The sequence below is a fragment of the Astatotilapia calliptera genome, chromosome 11, assembly GCF_964374335.1.
Source record: "Astatotilapia calliptera chromosome 11, fAstCal68.1, whole genome shotgun sequence".
NCBI lineage: Eukaryota > Metazoa > Chordata > Actinopteri > Cichliformes > Cichlidae > Astatotilapia > Astatotilapia calliptera.
Window position 1 is genome coordinate 30,986,006 of NC_137432.1, and position 21,119 is coordinate 31,007,124.

The 21,119-nt window shown below is 40.2% G+C and overlaps 1 protein-coding gene across 17 annotated transcripts in view; it reads left to right on the forward strand.

Moving 5' to 3' along the window:
* Nucleotides 1–21,119, forward strand: part of mef2d (myocyte enhancer factor 2d) — a 103,937-nt gene that overhangs the window by 39,570 nt on the left and 43,248 nt on the right. For 16 of the 17 annotated variants that reach the window (XM_080308095.1, XM_080308100.1, XM_080308097.1 and 13 more), the window contains exons 2-3: nucleotides 3,326–3,714; nucleotides 12,536–12,739. In XM_080308095.1, the coding sequence (XP_080164221.1) occupies nucleotides 3,661–3,714; nucleotides 12,536–12,739 (258 nt within the window). In that variant the 5' untranslated portion in view covers nucleotides 3,326–3,660. The remainder of the gene's footprint in view (nucleotides 1–3,325; nucleotides 3,715–12,535; nucleotides 12,740–21,119) is intronic. The other variant, XM_080308096.1, reaches the window with a different exon arrangement.

Below are 21,119 nucleotides of genomic sequence, written 5' to 3' on the forward strand. Positions count from 1 at the left end.
AGAAGGAAGGTCAGTAGTTCACAAACCTTGACTGGCTGGGAAAATCTGGATGGCATGCCCTTTAGCAAGTCATTTAACCCCTGATTGCCCAAAGGAAGATTCTTTTATTTTTTTATTGTCTGACTGTAAAAGACAGTTGCAACATGAAGCTTCCAGCTACGGCTCTGCATAAAAGTGAAGCAAGTTATTGCAGAATAGAGCATTCTTGTCAACTTTTTCCTCATGAATAAATGTTAAAATCATAATATAGCCCCTGTACCTCGTGGGTTTCCACCCACATCATTGGAATAGAAGATTTGATGCTTTGAAATGTTTAACAGCCAGTAGTAGATGTCAGGGATGGTGATGCACTGCAATATTTTCTAACCATTCTTTTTATGGACTAATCTTTGTTACAGACTGTCCTAAGGCTGTGACCTGATGTGCCCTCTCTAGAACTTAGCTGACACATTTCTACAGTAACAGTATTTTTCATTTTTATGCTCTTTATGATGCTCTCTTAAGGCTCTTTAATTTGATGACCAGATTCTCAGTTGGCTTACTTTTCTGCATTGTGCCTTTTTTGTCTTTATGAAACAGCACATTATAATGGATTGCATTTTTTTTTTTAAATTGTCAGATATTTTGAGGCTGGTGGGTTTTTTTGGTACATACTATAGAATGTAGTGTGCATCTTCAAAGGACACTGAAGACAACCCCAAACTGATGTAATTAAGAAGAACAGAAAAGAACTGACATCTTGTACGAATACTTTTTTTCATTTCTAGATTTCTTGTGTGGTAGGGCGTCTCTGCTTTGGTACAAAGTGTATGAAAACATCTCGCATTAGAAGCCACAGAGCTTTATCAACTTCAAATTGCCCAATTTATCTAAAGAGATGATGAATTTTTCATCAAACCTGAACAGCCGATATTTGTGCTTAAAAACTATAGAAATGTAGCACAGCTGTACTTTCAATGATTGCAGTTTCCTTAAAAGTTCTATATTCCTTTTATTCAGTTTTCCTAACTCCAGCCATAATAAATTGTTAAAGACTAGCCTTTCAATGGCCTCTTGGGGAATAAAGCATATAAACGCATTAGGCGTTCCCCAGGGTGCTAATCTGGGTCCACGGTAGATTCCTAATTATCAGTGTTTATCTTTTCATTGTCCAGAGCCTCTCTATCACTCGTGTCTGCTCAGTGAAGTAACAGACACACTCCAGGCTCTCCGCTTCCCATGTGAGAGCAGAGATTCTGCCTGACATCAGACATGGGAAGCGAGCTGCAGCAGCATGAAGGGTAAAAGGTCGAGACTTGACCACCCCAGGCAGATAAAGCAGCCTTTTCATGTGTGATCAGCCCACAGCCTAAAGACAAATCCCTCAGTTTGCTGCCTTTGAACTTCACTGCAACTGCAGTGAGTCCCCTACTCTCTCTGTGGCTGACAAAGAGAGAATGAACGCACACCCTATTATTTTATTAAAATATTTCGCCACCACTTCTTTACTTTCCTTCATTTGAAGCTGAATGAAAGGAATGAATGTGCAACATAAAGAAATGCCTGCTCTTTCCAGGAGTACACTAATTAGGTGATCCAGGTAGAATTCATTATCCTTTGCTAGTTTTCCTATTAAATTGGTGATACTGAAAATGGAGACGAGGAGGATGAACGAAAGCGGATGAGATGGATTTTTATAAAATAATTTTGTTTAAGGGGCTGGAACAAAATATGTGAAAGATCTTGCCAGTATAATACATTCAGTTCCTGCAGCTCACTGTAGATGCTTAGTGTAAAAAATCGGGCTCAGGCAGCCTCCAGTTCTCCATCAAGCCTTTTTACAAAGCAATTATGACATTCATAACACTCTTTCTTCAGCCCCCTTCCACTCTTTCCCATCAGTGCATAATTCATAGGCAACTCATCTCCAAAGCTAAGCCAATTGCATCCTCTCTAAACGAGCATGCAGTGCAGCTCCCACAGCAGCACAAAAGGAATGTCAGTCTCATGACAGACTATTTCACGTTCTTTGTTTCATAAGAATGGATGTAAATAGAGGGCGTTCTTCTGCTGCTGCTCTCCCAGGTAGAGGGAATGCAAACAATGCTGCGGACCTGATGTGTGTACTTGCTGCTTTCCAGATGATTTAGCTCTGTAATTCTGCCACTTGGCTGCCACTGTGTGTGTGTGTGTGTGTGTGTGTGTGTGTGTGTGTGTGTGTGTGCGCGCACGTGCAGGCTGTGCTGTGTGTCCACACAATCTGTATGTATATATATATATATAGAGTGCTATTTTTAAAGATGAACCGTAAATAGTAGTAACAGGGCCTAAAACGGTCTTTGCCTCTGTTGCCATTCCTGGGCTGCTGCCGTCTCATTCATTCATGAGTTTGCATGAATTTGCAGAAACACTCTGGGCTTTCTTGCTCTGACTTGCCCTTTTAAAATATGGACTTCGTGATGTACCCATCCTCTGTTTTTGATCAGGCACCGTAGCGTATCCCAGACCACCCTTATTTCATGGTTAGTTAGACGTATGAGTGAATTAGACACACGTTTTTACACTCGTCATCTTTCGCTGTTCTGCATGGAATTAGGTCAGCATTCAGTTTAGGTAATAAGGCGTAATGATATTAATGGTCAGAAAATGACATTCGCCATCCTGTCTTTTAAATATGAAGTGTCACTGGAGATCTGCCCACTCATTTTGTTTGCAGATGTGTCTGGTATCTTTCGTGAGAAAATCTGTTTGAAAAGACTGAAAATTGCATTTTAACCACATTGATTATTTATATGGATATTTCATGGATTTAAAGGGAGAATAATTCCCTTTAGCATAGTGCAGATCGTCATATTGTCTTGTCACTACTGAGCTTCCTGTAGAGAAATGATCAATGCATAAGACGGTGTTTTGAAAATGGGAAATGAGCAGAATCCGCAGACTCTCTAATGTGCCTCTGATCGGGGATTCACATTCGGCGTGTCAGGCGGCCTGGGCCGGGCAGCCGGTTGCCGTGGGCGACCAGCAGATCAGTGATGTGGCGGTGATGCCTCTAATGAAGCTGACACAGCACAGCCTCCCGACTCGCGGGCCCCTGAGGGCCTCTTGCTCTGCATGTAGAGCCACAAACACTCCCACCCCCCTCACCTACTCTTCATTTCAGCCAAATGTGCTTCTGATTTGATAGTGCCTCAAATGGATTGCTGCATCATTTATTCTCTTGTATATGTTGGGTTTGTAGTAGCTAAATAAGGTCATAATATACAAACAAAGCCTCGCTCTCCTTGCCCTTTTCAGAATCTCTGTCTCTCTCAGCCTGATAAATGTCTCTTGTGTTGTTTTCCAGAAGCTGCCCAGCTGAGGTGAAGGGGAGGGCAGAAGATCCTAGTTCAGCTTGAGTGTGGATGACCTGCCCCCAGAAACAGGACCATGATCTGAAAAGCGTGCTGTACACAGAGCCCCGTTCTTCCTTTCTTCCTTCTCCCTCTTTTTTTGTTTTTGTTTTTTTCTATCTTGCTGGTGAAAGCCTCCCTGCCTGGGTCCTTCAAACAGGGTCAGTGTGCACAGCGAGGGCAAACTGAAAGCGAATAGAGATTCAAAGAGGAGGAAAAGTAACAGCAGCCATCCGTGACCTCACATCTTGTCACTTTCCCCTGATCCTCCCACTGCAACACCAGAACCATGGGGAGGAAAAAGATCCAGATTCAGAGGATCACTGACGAACGCAACAAACAGGTTAGAACAAATGACCTGAACTGTCATGATATGGAAAGAAACTCCTGTTAAACTTTCCTGTTTCAGAAACCAAAATTAAAGAACTAAAGTTTTCAACAAAGTTAATATAAGTAGCTGGATAATTATAAATAGCTGGATTTGTGGATCAGTCCTGTGGTATTTGAAAATGAATCCTGTATTGACCCTGTTTCATGTGCATGCATAAGGAAATCCCAAACGCCCTTGTAGTGAAGAATATGATAAATGTCATGCAGTGTTAGGTAATCAAGATTTAATATTGAGTTTTATTTAATTTTTTCAGGAGCTTAATTTCATAAAAACTGGCATAATTATTGTAAGGAACTTGTAATATAAAATGAACACATTAAATAGCTTGTTTGCAAATGTGGTCCATTGCTATAGACATTATGTTGTTCATATAAGAAATGAATTGCACAGCTTATACATTATGATGTACATTTATAATAAAGCTGGACCTTGCAGTTGTTAAAATGGGGTAAGTATCTCTGCACAGACAACACTAGATGACTTTGATATGTCGCCGAGTGGGTTTCTTCTGCTGATAGCACCACTGTACCACAAGGCAGTTGTATTTGACCCATCTGGAGTGATCGTGGGACAGTTTGTGTCATTACTTTATCTTCTTCGGTCTCAGTTTCCACTTGCTTGAGAAACTTGCAGCAGAAAACACAGGCAGCACACAGTCCAGACATTGTTGTTAACTTTGTTAATGCACTCATTAGCTATGCTGTAGCTAAATGGTTACACTGAAGGCTAAAGACAAAATTAACAACCACACACATATTTGTTTAATTTCTGAGCTAAACTTCACGATCCAGTCGGGAGTGTTAAATGACCCATATATAGCCAGTAGATGCAGGCTTTCACTGAGCTGATTTCTCTGTATAGCTCTCATCTGTCCTGCTCAGATCTAAGAAAGAAATGATCATTTTCACTTTTCCAGCACTGAATTCCATTGTGGTGACAGAATACTTTAGCTCAGGCAATAAGAAATTCCCACAGGGATCCTTTCCGTTTTTCATATGTCCCATGTAGCATGAACAACATAGTTGCAGCTCTCTCAAGAGTGCCACAACAGAACAGTATAATAGCATTGTGTTTTATGAGGCTCATATGTGTCGGGGGGTTTCTCTGACACCTCCCCTTCCTACAGTGGAAAAAGGCAAGAAAAAAAGTATGATATTTCCCCAAAAAACAGACTCGGTCCCTCTGGTTACATCAGTGGCATTGTCAGAGAGGATGAAAGGGTAAATGATCCATCTAAAATGAGTCAACTGGTAAATGGGCTTCGCTCCATTGAGCAGATTGAGTAATGGATTTGACGTGCCCACCTTCAAAAACAGAGAGAGAAGAAAAACAAGATGGAGACAGGCGTAGGGAGAGAAACAAGGTGCCTGACTGAATAAGACCCGAGCAGTGTAAAAGTGAGGTGGCCGTAGGGTTTGGAAAATCATCCTCAGTTTTCTTCTCATCAATCTTAGCAGGTTGCATTTCGATAAAGAAGAGGAAGCAGTGCCTGCAGGGGGTCGGTGAAGTATGATGACTTGTTATTCATCAGTACACAATTGGACATAAAGGAGGAATGGGTTGTAGCTGTTTCTGCTCGAGCAGCCAGTGTTTGTGTCAGGTGTTGAACAGTTTATCAATAAGGTGATGAACTCTGTGGTAATACATGATCATAATGTCACAATCCCAAATTAATCATTGACTGCGATCAAGCGATTTCCCCGCAGAAAATGATTTCTTAATCACTTTGTCAAACCAGTCAGCGTGATGACATTCTGATGCTCCTATCGAACCGAAGCTGTAGTGAGCATTTACATTTCACCTTCTCCCCCCCCCCCCCCCCCTTTTTTTTTTTTCTTGTTTATCTGATGTTCTCAGTGAGAGCAGTTGACACAGTAAAGCAGGATTCAGTTGTTCTCTCAATGACATTTAGTGTTTGATATGGAACAGACTATGAAATAAGTGGTTTTTAGATGCTTTCTCTGTGTTGCTTCAGCTAATGAACAGTGCAGCTTCTGAAAGGAAATCAAATGAATTTTGGAGTACATGCAGCCCGTCACCCTCCTACATGTTGATTCAGAGATGCTGCCATAAGCTCTGCAAAATAAACAGCGTTCAGAGTGTGGGCCCCGGCTGGAAACATGACAACATCTCAAATACCACATTTCTTACAAAGACAAAGACGCATGAAAAAGAACAGGACTGGCATGTTGGAATGCTTTGATTTATTTGTTTATTTCTTTTTATGGAAGAGTGTTTGTCACATCAAAGATAACACAGAAAGAGTTGACTTTTCATTAACACTGTGACCCATTTTAGCAAGAAGATGTAAGAAGAAGAAAGATTCGCTGCCAGAAATCAAAGAATCCTGAATCGCTAATCAGATTTATGTTAAGCAACAGCTGTAGTGCATAGTGCAATGCAAGAATTACATTAATCATCGGCTTGTTTTGGAAATTAAATTTCAAGGAACAAGAAAACTCACTTAAAACTATTACTCCAGGGATGCTAGTATAAACTATCCGCTTAAGATTTATCTTTTTGTTTTGCTAACACTGACCCCAAAGTTAGAGATGATATTTTGATTCTGATTTTGCATCAGATTTTGGGGCAGTTGCTCTCCAGTACACTGCTTCTCCATCTGTTTTTCTTTGTTAAGTCTAATGAGTATTGTAGTCGTGCATTTAGCGTCACTATTATTAGTCCATCATACCAAACTGATTGGAGAAAACGTGATTTCACAGACGTCTCTATGATGTGTAGTTTTAAATATTAAGAAACCCTTGTGCCTCAACTCCCATTGCAAAGCATTTTCTGATCATTCAGATTAGAAACTGTTAAATAAAACATGCATGTGCAGTAAGCAAATGGGACTTTATCAGTTTATGGTTAATTCAGATGATCAGCTATTAGACACATCAAAGCACTTCTTTACATTTATGCAAATATTTATTGATTTTAACATTTAAACCAGCTCCTGATACAGATTTAGCATATTGTAATGAGTATTTCTGTATTGTCGCTGACTCTAAAAGTAAACTAATTTAAGCTTGTCGTGCCATTAATTTTTTGGGGGGTTTTTAACATCGCTGTTGAATTAATTGTAGGCCTGTAGATCAATTATTGGGGCAATTTCATGCAAAATGTTCCAGTGGGAATTCACATACCCATCTGTAGAAAAAAAAAATAGATATGAGTCAGGTGTAAACTAATCCTCAGCGGCACCCCCAGCCAACGTTACAGCTTTGATGCATACGTTCATAATTCAGCTAAAATCTGAACATGAGCTTTTCCAAGCTAAAGATTGTTCTACAAAGTTGAGCATTTGCTTTTTGCTTCCATCTAGCAAAACATACAATTCTAAGCCATGTTTCTGAATCTGCATGATCTTTTACACATGAAAAAATCTCATGTGCAGTACTTTTTTATGAGCCTTGAAGCAGCTTTCAATAAATGTTTTAAAATATCTGTGAATGGAAAAAGGTAATTGTGCAGAATTTTTTCTTTCACTGCTAAATAAGTTGAATTTCAGCATTTCAGCTGATCTAAATTTTTTTTCAAGTGTAGCCCATTGTTGAAGAATAATCAGTCTCCTAACTGAAGTAGTTGTAGTTATAGCAAATTTACTGAGAGTCCACAGGATTAACATTTTAGAAGAGATAACTTTTAGTAGTTGTTGGAATATAGTCATGCATAAAGAAGTATTTAAAAGTCTAACGATTTATGAAGCATTAAGCATCAATCTGTTGTGTGGTGTCCGCAGCGATGTGGACATTGTATCGGCCTGCTCTCTTGAAGTGAGAAGTGATTGTGAAAGCAAAGCTGTTGATCTCCATTCCTACCCACACCTGTGGCCACAAGCTGTGGGTAGTGACCGAAAAAATGAGATACAAGTAGTGGAAATGAGCTTCCTCGGAAGGGTGTCTGGGCAGAGCTGCTGCTCCTCCATATTAAAAGGAGCCAGATGAGGTGGTTTGGGCATCGGACTAGGAAGCCTCTTAAGGCATCTGTGAGGTGGGATTTTTTTGAGCATGTCCTTCTGGCCGAAGACCCCAGGGTATACCCAAAACATGCTTGGGTAGCTTGGAACACTTAGTGCTCCCCTCAAAAAGAGCTAGAAGAGGCTGCAAGAGAAAGAAGCTAACTGCAAGTTGACCCGAGCACTATCAAGAGCAATCTCGATACCATTTGAATTATTCTCCATAGTTTCTTATCTTGCATATAAATGGATCCAATGCCACTCTCTTAGACTGCAATTTGTAGCTCTCATCCTGTTCTGTAGTTCATCGTGAACTGTAGTCCAACGTGCAGAAAAACCCCTGTGCTGAGATAACCCACGTTGGAAAGCAGATCAAGATTCAATTTTGCACATGCACTGTAACTCTAAACTTCTAGGCATTATTCAACAGAATAGCACATGAGAAAACAAATCTCTAACACACTAATATTAGACACTTGATGTTTTGTTTTTTGTTTTTTTACCTGTCAGCTATTGCACCGATTTGCACCGATGGCACACATAGTTGTCTGGTGAATTCATAGCTAGCAGAGGGATACTGTGTGTACTGTATCCTGCACACTCAACCCAGGCGGCGTTCTGGCCTAAATCAGTATTTCCAGTAGTAAAAACTCTCTCTGAAGTGGACTATCTCCTGCGGTGTGCTGTGGAAAAGCAGAGCTTTGACAAATGGTCCAGCATCATTCTCCCAACATTTTCCAGAATTCATATGTGAAAAAAATGAAGGACAATACAGTGTAGCGATACCATAGGACAAGAGAGACTCTGGAGAAGCAGCTGATTATTTTGCTCATTTGTTTGTTTGTAGCACAGTTCTTGGCAATTAAAATATTACTAGAGGAGCACCTTAATTAAAAGTGAAGAGGATATTGTAATGGCAATTTACAGTTCAATTCTGTCTCTCTTTTACACACAACAAATGCAATTCCAGTAGATACAGTTTTATTTACAATAACTTTTGAATCGCTTAACATTTTAAAATAAAAATAGCATATCATTGTTCTGTAGATCCTTGAAAGCTCGTACCTGTACTGATTAGTATAGTGAGACCCGGTGTATTTATTTATTTATTAATTAATTTTTTCCTCAACTGTTCAAACTGTATGTGTGAGCGAGACTGTAAGCTAGCAAATGAAAGAGAGGGTTTTGGCTACAGGAAACAGCAAGAGGAGGTTGTGGTTGTCAGTGGTGGTTTCCTCATCCATCTGCCACACAACCACAACCTCGCCAAGACACATGCACGCACGCACACGCACTCAAATGAAACCACTCGCCCCCTTTCTTTCTTACTCTTCTCACTGAGGATGTCTTATTCTTCAGTTGCCATTGGTTACCTGGCAATTCAGCTCTTAATGTCAATTACCTCCAGCTTGTTTATCCTTTGTGGTAAACAGCAAGATTGAAGCTCAGACCAAAAGTCACTACCCCACTGCTTACTTTTTCTAAAAAAAGAAAGACGGACAGAGGTTTTGTTTGGGATGTGGGACTGATTTTGTTTGCTTTAAGCACTGGTGGATGACCTTATAATTTTTTTAGGGAGCAGTTGTTGTTTGCAGTGGCTTCTCTCTACATCACCAGTCTTGTCATCCCGCACAACTGTAATTTCCTCCCTTACCAACATCGCCACATAATTTATCTGCTCATTCTGTGTGTGTGTCTGTGTGTGTGAGACAGAGAGAGAGAAAGAGAGGAAGAGGAGTGGAGAGATATGTAGATAGGCAGAGAGATAAAGATGGGGAGGGGGTGTGGGGGGTGAGATGATGGTAGCAGTGTGTGATGAGGTGGGAAATGGGGGGCGGAGGGGAGGAGAGGAGTCGGTTGCCCATGGATACGACCCCGATATAATTTGATTTGTGGCAGCAGGAAGCAATGAGTGAGCGAGTGCGAAGGGAGGGAGGAAGGGAGGATGTGGAAAAAGCAAGAGAGAGAGAAGAGAGGAAGAGAAAACGAGGGCGAGAAAATAAGAGAGGAGAAGGAGGGATGAGGGAGGCTTAAACATGTCGGGTGCAGAAAGGAGCAAGAGATGGAAGAGATGAAGTGATTGTAGGAGAGAACGATGCACAGATTGAAGGTCTCACTTGCTGCTTTTCCTGCTTTCATCCTCAGTGTCTCTATCTTATCTCTACCACTCTATTTGTTCTCTCTTTCTTTCTGTATTCAATTCATTTCAATTATAGTTTCAGTTCAGAACTCAGCTGCCAGCGGAGCAGCCTTCTGCCACAGAAATGTGGCCTCTGTCGATGCAGGTAAACCCTAGAGGCAGTATCAGAATATCATTAATACGTTTATTTGGCGACAGATATATTATAATGCATTGTAATTACCATAAATGGACAAAAAAAGCTCAACACTCTCATTCTTAAACATAAAACCAGAAGATGGTTATTCCATTAGGGTTGCAGTTTTGCTCTTAAAAGCCTAGTAAATGCGATTAAATTTTGATGAAGACTTTTTTAAAGGTCTCGAATATCTGTAAAAAATTGCAGTGAAATCAGTGCAACGTTTGTAAAAACACTTCACTTAATATTAAAAATGTCAGAAATATTCTTGATTTTTTTTTCCAATTTAAAAGCAAAAAAAGTAAACCAATCAGTCCATTACTGAAATTAATGTAAAATAGCTAAAAATCTTCAAGGTCAAACATGTGACTCCCTCTCCCTCAGTAAACGTCACCAATCTCCAGATGTACAGAACAAAAAGCTTTCTTAGAATGAGAATCAAAGATTTAAAGGGACTTTAGGACTTAAGGTTACATAAGAAAGTGCAGTAAACTGCAGGAAACTTGTAAGCATGCTGCACTTCAGGTCACAGCCACAATCATTGATGTCACAGCAGGTTTTTGGCTTGCACGTCTGATGGAAAATGTGTTGATGTCATTCGTGGGTGTGGCCTGAAGTGCAGCATGCTTGAAATCTTTCTGCCTCTTCAACACCATCTGTGTACACATTGACTTTTATTTCCATTTCTCCCATATCAAATGCTCGATATTGTAGCAGTACCTGAAGCTTTTTCTTCTTTTTCTTCTGCTAATCTTCTTCTCCTTGCATGTGTTTGTGTTTGTGCAATCCTGTGTGTTTAATCCAAACAAAGCCAAATCTCTCTGGATTGTAAATACCAGTTGGTTATAGCGGGGAAGCGCTTCTAAAGCCAACCGGCAGACAACAAGGGACCCTGTGCTTTAGCAACACTCCCAGTTCTGTTCAGCTTGTTCACAACTGAGCGGGCGTGTGTGTGTGTGTGTGTGTGTGTGTGTGTGTGTGTGTGTGTGTGTGTGTGTGTGTGTGTGTGTGTGTGTGCGCGTGTGCGTGCGTGCGTGCGCATAAGGGAAAGGGAGAAATAACGTGTGAGAGAAGGAAAGTGCAGAAAAGAGAGCGGGAGAGAGTGTGTGACATAGAAAGAGAGCATGGAAAAGAGCATATCATAGTGTGAAAGTGACACAGAGCGAGTGTGACGGGAGAGAAAGGAGTGTACGGACTGAAGTGAAAGTCTGTGCACAAAATACAATCTGAGTACTTGAAAGAGCATGTTTAGACATTCTGTCTAGGAGTCTTTTTTTTTTTTCCTAAAAATGTCTCTATCTTGTATGTTTAATACACAGTGCTTCCATGCAGTCAGTCTTGCTTTGTCTCAGATACCCAAACCATACGCTTCAGAGCACGATTTGTGCCGTCATTAGAGTCTGGAAGTGCAAAAAGCTCAAATTACACTTTCAGTTTAACTGAGAATAAGCTGGTTTGAATGGCTCTGGTCCAAAATGATATTAAGTCAGGTCTTGAGGGGGAAAAGCTCAACATTTGCGTAAATGTGCTTTTTTACTTTCCTGCCAAGATTGAGAGTCACAGTGAGGTCAGATAATTTACTGTAAAGCTGCAAGTTGTCAGTTTTACTTTTTGGTTTTTCATCAGATAAAACAGGATATAACATGACAATTAGAGAGCTTTAGGGGAGCTTTGACAGATGCTAGCTGTCGCTTATTCTACAGTCATATTTAGTATCAGTTTTACTCTCAGCATTTGACAGATTTCCCAGTGTGTTCCTTTCAGTTTCATCATGCCTTGTGTCTTATTTGCAGATTATAGGTTTTTTAAATTCTGGTGAACAGATTTTTTTTATTTATATCTATATGTTTTTATTCAAACACATTCAAAATGTGTTGTATTTCAAGCTGAAATAACAAAATCCCTTTCACTTGCTTCATTTCTTTTATTTATTATTTGTAAAAAAAAAAATGCTGAGTAGAACTTGTGTGCACCGCCTGCATCCTTTTCAAAATATTGGCTTTAGTTTAGGTTTAGTATCCAGTTTGTCTTAGCGTTAGTATGCGATTTGGGTTGAATGAAAGAAATATGGTTATCAGCATGTATTTTTCTTTCTTTTTTTCTGTAAATGGTTGCGACCTGTACATTTTGACATTTTAATTTCGTAAGTGAACATTACTCTAAACAGACCCTGAAGAAAATTTTCCTCTCGTGAAAATTGAAATAGATCTTTCACTAAAAATCTATAATCTGTGGCTTGTTGCCAGATCCACACTCTAGCTCCGTGGCCCACATCATCATTCAGGACCAAGAGACTCCATGAAAACCTTCTTGCCTTAGAACAAGAAATAAAATGTCAGAATATGTAGATAATGCCCTTGTTTTCATTTCAGTTTAACTTCATTAATAGAGTGTCGTTTATAATGTTATAAAATTACAATTGTTTTAGGGAACTATGAATAATTTTACTAAGATTGTGTTAGAGCTCTCTCAGCTCAGTTTTCGTTTTTGTCATCAGGTGACGTTCACCAAGAGGAAGTTTGGTTTGATGAAGAAGGCCTACGAGCTGAGCGTCCTGTGCGACTGCGAGATCGCTCTCATCATCTTTAACCACTCCAACAAGCTGTTCCAGTATGCCAGCACTGACATGGACAAGGTCTTGCTGAAGTACACCGAGTACAACGAGCCACACGAGAGCCGGACTAACGCTGACATTATCGAGGTAAAGCGTGGAGACGGGAGGGAGGGCAGTGGGTCAAACAGCAGGAAACAACTGCGTCTATAACACCTCAAAATCTTTTTAACATCCTTAAAAGGTCCACTTTCCATTTGATTACCTTTATTTTAATTAATTAATACATTTATTTATTTTAGCAGATGCTAGGCTTAAAGTAATCTTGACCTAGATACACTTCCTGAACAAACTGTGTTGCCTTCTGTTGCAATAAGGCTTTGAGTATCATAGTTTATTGTACATCAAGTCATTAAAAGGGGAAGCTGGACATTTTCAGATGTGTATTGATTAACTTTCTTCCCAAGAATAAGATTAGAGATTGATATCACTGTCATGCCTGTTTACTTGTAGGCAGGTTAGAGGCAGAGGGTGATTAAGGTAGCTTAGCTTAAAAAAAAATCTGCTGATGTGATATATTACATCATGTTTAATCTATAAAGAAGCCAAAGTCACACTAACCTTCAGTGTTTGTAGCAATCTAACCTTCTTCTAAATTGTTATGCATTATAAATTAGGCTTTAAGAAACTGAAGTGGTTAAACACTGCATTTTTAGAGGTGTCATTACATTTTTTAAAAAACTTTTTATAACCCACTGTTCTTTCCTGAAATCCCTTGTTACTGAAAAGTAACTATATATTTTAGTATTTCTTTACTATTGCCCAGTTCAGAATTGTGGAGTCCAGTCAGTCCCAGTGCTGTTTATGGTTGGATTCTGGCTCGGTGCCTTTGAGCTTAATGGGAGTAGAGAGATAGGAACAGCTGGGCCTCCCCATCTTATCCCCCGCCCCCCTTAACACTCTGGCTTTGGTCGTATTGTTACCTGGAGACCTCTCTGACAACAACAACAAAACACCAACAAGCCAAAGGACAACGCCTAGAACCAGTTGGAAACCACTTCAGCATAAAATGCCCACCAGTTAGAGGAAGAAACTTCTGAGAAAAAAAATCTTTGTTCATTTACATATTTACTAGAAGAGAGGTCAACGGGTTAGGTCAGCAGAGAAAGTGTGAGGGCAGTCCGTCAGTTCCATTTTTATGTTTTTGTAATAGGAATCCATTTGCTTCCTAACGTCTTTCCTCCCTGTGGGAAAAGGCTTCGCTGGAGCTTGTCAGGCGAACATGGAACATATTCACATGCCTTGCTGACCCTTTTATACATAAGGACCCTCTTATGAATTCAACACGAGATGGTTAGGTATGATTCAGCGAGCCGTGTGCACTGCAGTACAGCACTTACGCTTCATATGGAGCGTTGACTTAAAGCTGGATCTCGCCTGGCTTTGAGGTTTTTTTTCTCACTGAATATTGCTGCAGGAGTTCACGATCAGTCAACCACAAACATTGTCAACATGCAGTCACCGCCATGGCTTTACTGTCATGTTGAATGCTCGGGCTAAATCGTATTTCAAACAACGCACAGCAAAACAGCAAGGTTTGAAAAAATGAGATGGCTAGCTCATGAATGGATTTAGGCCATTATTAGTTGGGCACTAGCATTACCTGATCTGTGTCAGCAGCAATTTCCCAATCTGAATTTTTTGTCAAATTGCCCTTATGATTTTGGAATAAAACCTTGTGTTGGCAATGGCCTGAGAACAACAACATAATAGAGTGGGAGTGATTCCCTCTTTTATCAGCTGCTTCTAAATTGCAGAACGTAGTCCTATAAAATTGAGATTGATGCTACAGCAATAAATATTATTCGAACCTTTTGTTCTCCACTAGTTTTTGATTCACTACATTTATGAAGTAAGCGATACCAACCTGTGTCCCTGGAGTGATGAACTTTGACAGCAAATGATGAGTTTTATTTCCCTTTTTCAGGCTATTTCAAATACGTTATTGGAAGAAACCCACAGGCTGCAAACATTGTTTGATTCGATTTATGAAGCGCTCAGAAGCTCATCTGACCTCTAACTGCTGCTTTAAGGCGTAATTCTTTTTCAAGTTCTCTCAAACTGTCCACAAACACCTAAATCAATGGCTAGCTACAGTTATGTGCTAAAGGTGTTTTTGAATGGAGAGCGCTATTTTCCATTGTAGGAACCTACCTGAAGGACTCATTGATTGAATTCAGGTCCTGGATCACAAAAGTCCCAGCTCTGGGTTTGCATCTGAGTATTCTCTGGCTGTGAGATTAAATCCTCTTTCCAACAGTTTTCCTGAGGAATTTCTGATTATAAAAAGCTTTTCAGACCAGAACTGTTGGGAAACCATTTTCCTTGAATACAAGAGAGGGTCATACTTGAAGCTTGAATTACTTCATATATAGCAGAAAGTAAATTCCACATTCAACTAGATCTGATTTCCATCTGTTTTTCTGTTGATGGGATCATTTGGTTCTCATCAGAAATGGCCAAAATAGCACTCTAAAATCACACATGGACAAAAAGGAATTTGCCAGCCTAGCTACATTAAGCCTAAAGAAAATGCAATGAATAACAGATTTATCTAATTTATTTCACAAAGGGGACTTTGTCTGAACATACTCCTAAACTTCCTGAGTTTTGGGATTTGTCATTATTGGTTATTATTTGGTTGTGTAGAGGCATGAAATCTTTGGGGCCTGAGCAGAATGCTCCTAAGGGGAATTTCATCCAATAAGGGCTTGCATTCAGTAATTGCTGAAATCTCAGTGAAAGTGTTGGTGAAGCAGTTTTGTGTTTGAGTGGGCTGAAGGTAAGACTGAGAGTTTGAGGCCATAATTTTCCCTTCACCTTTCTGTCTGTCAGTTTCTCTCTTCCTTCTACCCTTCCTGGCTTCGCTTCCTCGTAATCTCCTGATTCACTCGGTCACGACAGTTTTTCCCTTCTTTCTTGTCCTTCTCTTTCTGTCTGTCTCAGAGTGTCAGCAGTAAAGCCTTTCTGTAGGCTGTATCTTCAGCTGCAGATGGCTCGTGTGTGTGTGTGTGTGTGTGTGTGTGTGTGTGTGTGTGTGTGTGTGTGTGTGTGTGTGTGTGTGTGTGTGTGTGTGTGTGTGTGTGTGTGTGTGTGTCGTGGCTGGGCGTTGGGCTGCTCCGGGCCACATCAGCTCAAGCTCCACTGGCTCTGTTTGTGTGCGTACATGTGTTTGTGTTTTCGAGTGTGCCACTCTGTCTCATTCTGTCTCTTTTTGTGTGTTCATTAGTGTGTGTGTGTATCTATGTTTGAGTGTGTATGTGTGCATGCATAAGTCCACCTCTTTCTGTTTGCACGCTCTGCAGTGGCCCATGAGAACGCCTCATACAATATTCAGGCTTGGTGAGCCTCTTGGTTGTGTCAGCTTCTGTGTGTGTGTTTGTGTGTGTGTGTGTGTGTCCTACATGGGAGCTTCCTGCCTATACCGGCCTTTATACTGCCTGCCACCCATTCTCTTAATAAGCCAGGAGGCATTAAGCAACATTTGTCCTCAACTGTCCCCTTCCACAGATGTACTGCATTAAACACCACCTTGTTGGGCAGGTATCAGTGTCGTTTGCCCCTGACATTTTCCATGAATTCTTGCTATTTCACATTACCAGTAGAGTAGCATGAGTCATTTCAGTATTAAAAATAAAACCCTCAGAACCTTTTTCAGAATACGTTATATAGTGTACTGCTAATAGCTGCACAAAATAGCAATTAAGTAAAACTGCAGCTTATTTAAATGTGTCTTTGTCACTTTTTGTATGGGAAACCTAAATCTCCAAGGTAATGAGTAAATACAACCATTGCATAAACGTAGTGGAGGGAAATGTGTAATATTTAGCTCCAAAACAGGTTGTTGAAAAGCAGAACCATTGACAGCTGTTAAGGAGCTGATATTCTGCATTAGCTGGAAATTGGAAAACATTTGGCTGACAAAACATTTGAAAAAAAAAAGATGATGCAACACAGTGGTAAACATGCCCCTGGTCCTACGTTTTTAAAGCATTTTTGCTGGCATAAAATTCAAAATGAACATCACTGACAATAGCATTTCTCAGTTTAGTTTAGTTTTTACTTTTTTAAATCACTTACAGGCTTTTAATCATTTGCAAATCATTGAATTTTGTTTCACACAGTGTAATCACCTTTTTGGAAGCAGAGTTATTGTAAACATTTGTCTGTAACGAACAGTGTATTTGTTGGGGACTTGTTGGCAGATAAATACACGCTGGGTGCTCAAGTTAGGAATGTCCATGTAGAATTTGGTCAAAAGAAAGTACTCAACAGTGTCTGTGTTTGTGGCAATGAAAGGAAAAGTTCCCCAGTACAAATGTGTGGTTTGCTGAAAGTTTTTGGATAAACAATGGAGCTTTGTGACACAGCGAAATAAGATAGATCTGGCTTTGGATGCCCTCAAAGTACTTGTTACTAGAATAAATATAGTGTTGGTTGTTGACTGTAACAAAAATAAAGAAGATCATCACATGTATCCTTTTAATAACTCAGTTTTGACTAAGATTTCATTAGATATTTTCTTGGCAAGTTATAAGGGACAAGAGCCCAATGTCTTTACTTCTCTGAAGGGCTCTTACTGTGAAACACTAGCAGGAATTATTTAGTTTTATTAAATAATTGCTGTAAAGAAATGCAGAAAATTTGCAAAGTAAAAATGACCTAAATCTGTTAACATGTTCTTGTCCAAAAGAGAACCGCCGTTTAAACAGCTTGAACAGACTTGTGAATATTGTAAAATACTTTTTATCTCCATGTGCAATAAATGATAATTATCATTTTGTACATTTTGTACATTTAAATGCCGCAACTGTGACTGGACGTGCGTTACAGAAATGCTAGACATAGAGGGTGAGGGGCTTTCAGTGGCGCCCTGTACAGTCGAACAGTCAGTGTGACAAGATTGGCGAATTATACAATAATTATTAAAGATTATCTGCACTGGCACATGGTGTAACATCGCTGGTCAAGGACAGAGCTGAGACATACCGAGTGACGGAGCGCGAGAGTGAGGGAGAGGGAGAAGAGAGAGGGGATAATTGGATAGTCTCAAAATGTGCCCATTTGCTGCTCTGCCTCTGCAAGTGCTTTTGAGTATAAATTATGAAGTGTGGATATAGTCACGCAGGCACACGCAAACTGATACGTGCACGTGCGTACACAGTCTATGCTTCGTGTATGTTGCTCTGTCTATGCTGTACATGCATGCACCTCTGGGCCTAAATGCCTAGATGCACTTAAGTTCATATTGAGGTGTGTATATGGGTGTGGGTGTGTGGACTCTATTCATCACACAGTTAGACATTCCTTCACTTCAGTGCAAGCTTGAGAGGCTGTGCATATGCACACACAGCCTCTCTCTGAGATGCACGTGCTGCTTGAAAGTGTGTGTGGGCAGCCTGCCTCTCCTGTCAGAATGTGTTAATCCGCTTGACTGCAGATCCCAATCAGGGCAAAGAAGGGAAGTGAGCGAGAGACAGAGGGAACACAAGCGAGCGCAATGCTAAAAGAGTGGGGATGAATAGCTGAGGAGAGAAAGCAAGATGGGCGGAGAAGGGGGATGCCCTTTTTCCTTTAAGCGGCTCAGGGAAGACAGATCTCACCAAGAGCTTCAATGCTCGTGCTTAAGGACTTTGGGCACCGCCCTGATCCTCCTGGGCTGCAGCCAGGGGAGACTCACATATTGCGAAACATTACTTGTCAGTATTTTCCTACTAAGCAACAGATTGAGTTTGTTGCTACAATAGCCCATAGCGCTTCAAACAAATAGTATACAACCCCAGATTACCCCACTTAGTGCACAGTGAGAAATTCACCCCTCTGCAGAGTTGCATGCCCACTTCTCCTCTGACGTCCTCTCGCAGAAAGCTGATGCCTGTGTTGTCCCGTAGATGCTCCTCATATAATCCTTCTTTGCTGTCTGAACTCTGTGGTCCTCCTGCTAAGACCTGCCATGCCCAAGGTCCTAATCTGGAGTAGAAGGGGTCATAGGAAGGTTTATTGGTGCTTACATTAGTGGTCACCACTCTTACTGGGATTTGTTTCTTCCAAGTTTCTGAATCACAAAACTTGTGTGAAAGGCCCAAAGCTCAACCATAATTAGGATTTTTGGATTTATTTATTTGTTTTACGTTACAAGTAGAATTGTAATGTGTTCTCCCTTTTAAATTAGATTTTTTTGGGGGTTTGTGACCTGATACATTCACACAACTTGATTTGAAACCAAGATATAAACTTGTCTTATGTTTAGTCATTGCCTCAAAATTATTCAAATTTATTTCTTATTATTACTTCACTGTTTTTTGCAGTTGAACTTCAAGGTTAAGGAATGCAATACAATGCCTTCAGTTATGGTCAGTATTATACCACACATTCACAGCATTGTGTTCAGAACAGAGATCCTGACCTTATGAAATAATTAACAGCCCTGTGCTGAAAAGGGGCCAAGATTTCATTAAAACAATATTAAGTACTGGAAGTCCTTGATTATAAAATATGTGACTCACTCCCAGAATGAGGCGTGTTATGGAGATTCTGAATGAGGAACACGTACTCCTAGAGGGCAGAAAAATAGGCTTCGAAATATTTTGTTTAGTTGTCATTAGTGTAGGCGGTCATATATCAATAAGACTGATTGGCTTACAGGTCATCTGTAGTTGACGTAGGGCATCATGCACGATCAGCTTCCTCTGATACATAGCAAACCATCCAGAGGCCTCTTGAGGGCTAAGTGAGAGAAGTCCATTATTTTCATGGACAAATAATTCCAGTGAGAGCTGGAGGGGTAATGGCTGTTTATGCAGTGATGGTTTTTAATAAACTAAATGGTTAGAAATTAAAGGAAGTCTACAAGTCATAAACTAAACTTTGTCCAAATGTTTAAATGATTATTCCAACCTAACTTCCTGAATTTTATACTTTAATTAGAAAAAAACCCACTTACTTAGACCATCACAATGCATAACATATAGTTGAGTTTTCATTTACATTTTCATGTTAAATGCGCTTTTGACCCTGAAATTAATGCATAATTAATACTTCACACAGGGGAGCACTAGGAACAGGAAGCATAATTAATCTAAATACAAAAGTGACAGAGAGCAGGACGAGGAAATGCATTTACGTTCTTTTCTGTTTTATTTTATTTTATTTATTGATTTTCTGTTTTAACAAGGCGTTCAAAAAAAATACATTCTGAACCCGCACGATAGCGAGTGTGGGGGTTTTTTTTTTTTTTTTTTTTTTGTGGGCAGCGAGGACATGACTTCCTCACGTCTCACGGCTTGGCAGGTTACTGACATGAGAAAAAACAAGTGCTGATCTATAATACAACATCTGAGGAGCCTGGCAGCCACTGCTGTGCTGAGACTGTGGATACGATGCCCCAAATGACTGACTGTAGGGGGCTGCATGCGTGAGAGAGGGAGAGACTTTCTTCTGCATTTCTGTATTTGACAAGCCACAATGGGAGGTGACATTACAGTTTGCTTTGCACTTACCAGGCCTAGACAGCAGGGACTCTGCCTGCTACCTAAGTACTTTTGGGACCATATAACCTGCACCGTCATAGTCCAAAAGAAAGCCTAACAATAAACAGCACATACTGTACCGGGCAAATAAAAGTGTTAGACAGTGAGATTAGAAAACTATAATAATCAGTTAAAGGAAAGATTTTTACATGTCTCTGTTAATATTCTGTTTATCCTTCATGATCATGTTTGTCACTAAAACATCCCTTCCTAATATACTTCTGTTAGAAGTGATGAAGAACAAAATCCAGTCTTTGGTTCCTGAATAGATTTCAAAATTCATCCAGTCAAGTGGCCACCTTCCTTTTACATAGATTTTGATTCTGTGCTGACCTGCAGCGCAGCAACACTAAGTCAAAGTGGGGAATTTGGTACTCGTATGTAAAGTAAATGCCCCTTTAGAAGTCAGTTGTATTTTTATCTGTCTTATTTGCCTTCATAGCACTGAAATCGGTTTGTAATTCTCAGATAAATTTTTCTAATGAGGAGTGATCAGTGGCCTTATGAACACCAGACAACAGTTTGGTGACTCACATCCTTTAACTTTAGTTAAAGTACAGTACAAATCAGTGATTAGTCCGACCCTCCTTTGTTCTTAAAGCAGTTGTGATTGTTCCAGTTGTTTTGGAGGACTGGCCAAAGTTTCTGTGGATTACAGCTGATTCCAAGTTAACTTGATGATGTTGAGATTAGGTTTGTGTAGAGGTTACGCTATCAGTTGCAAGACTCTTTGTTCTTCTTGATAACAAAGATAGGTTTCATGGTCTTTTTGCCATGTTGAACAATTACTTTATCATAGATAAGAATTTAAACATCTAAAGTGGCTAAACAGGAAAACTGTGCAAGCGGTGCTGTTCGGCAGTTTCATATCTGGGCCTTCCCACCTCCCAAAGTGTCCTTGGGCAAGTCACAGAGCCCAGAGTTGCTTTCAGAGGCAGTGT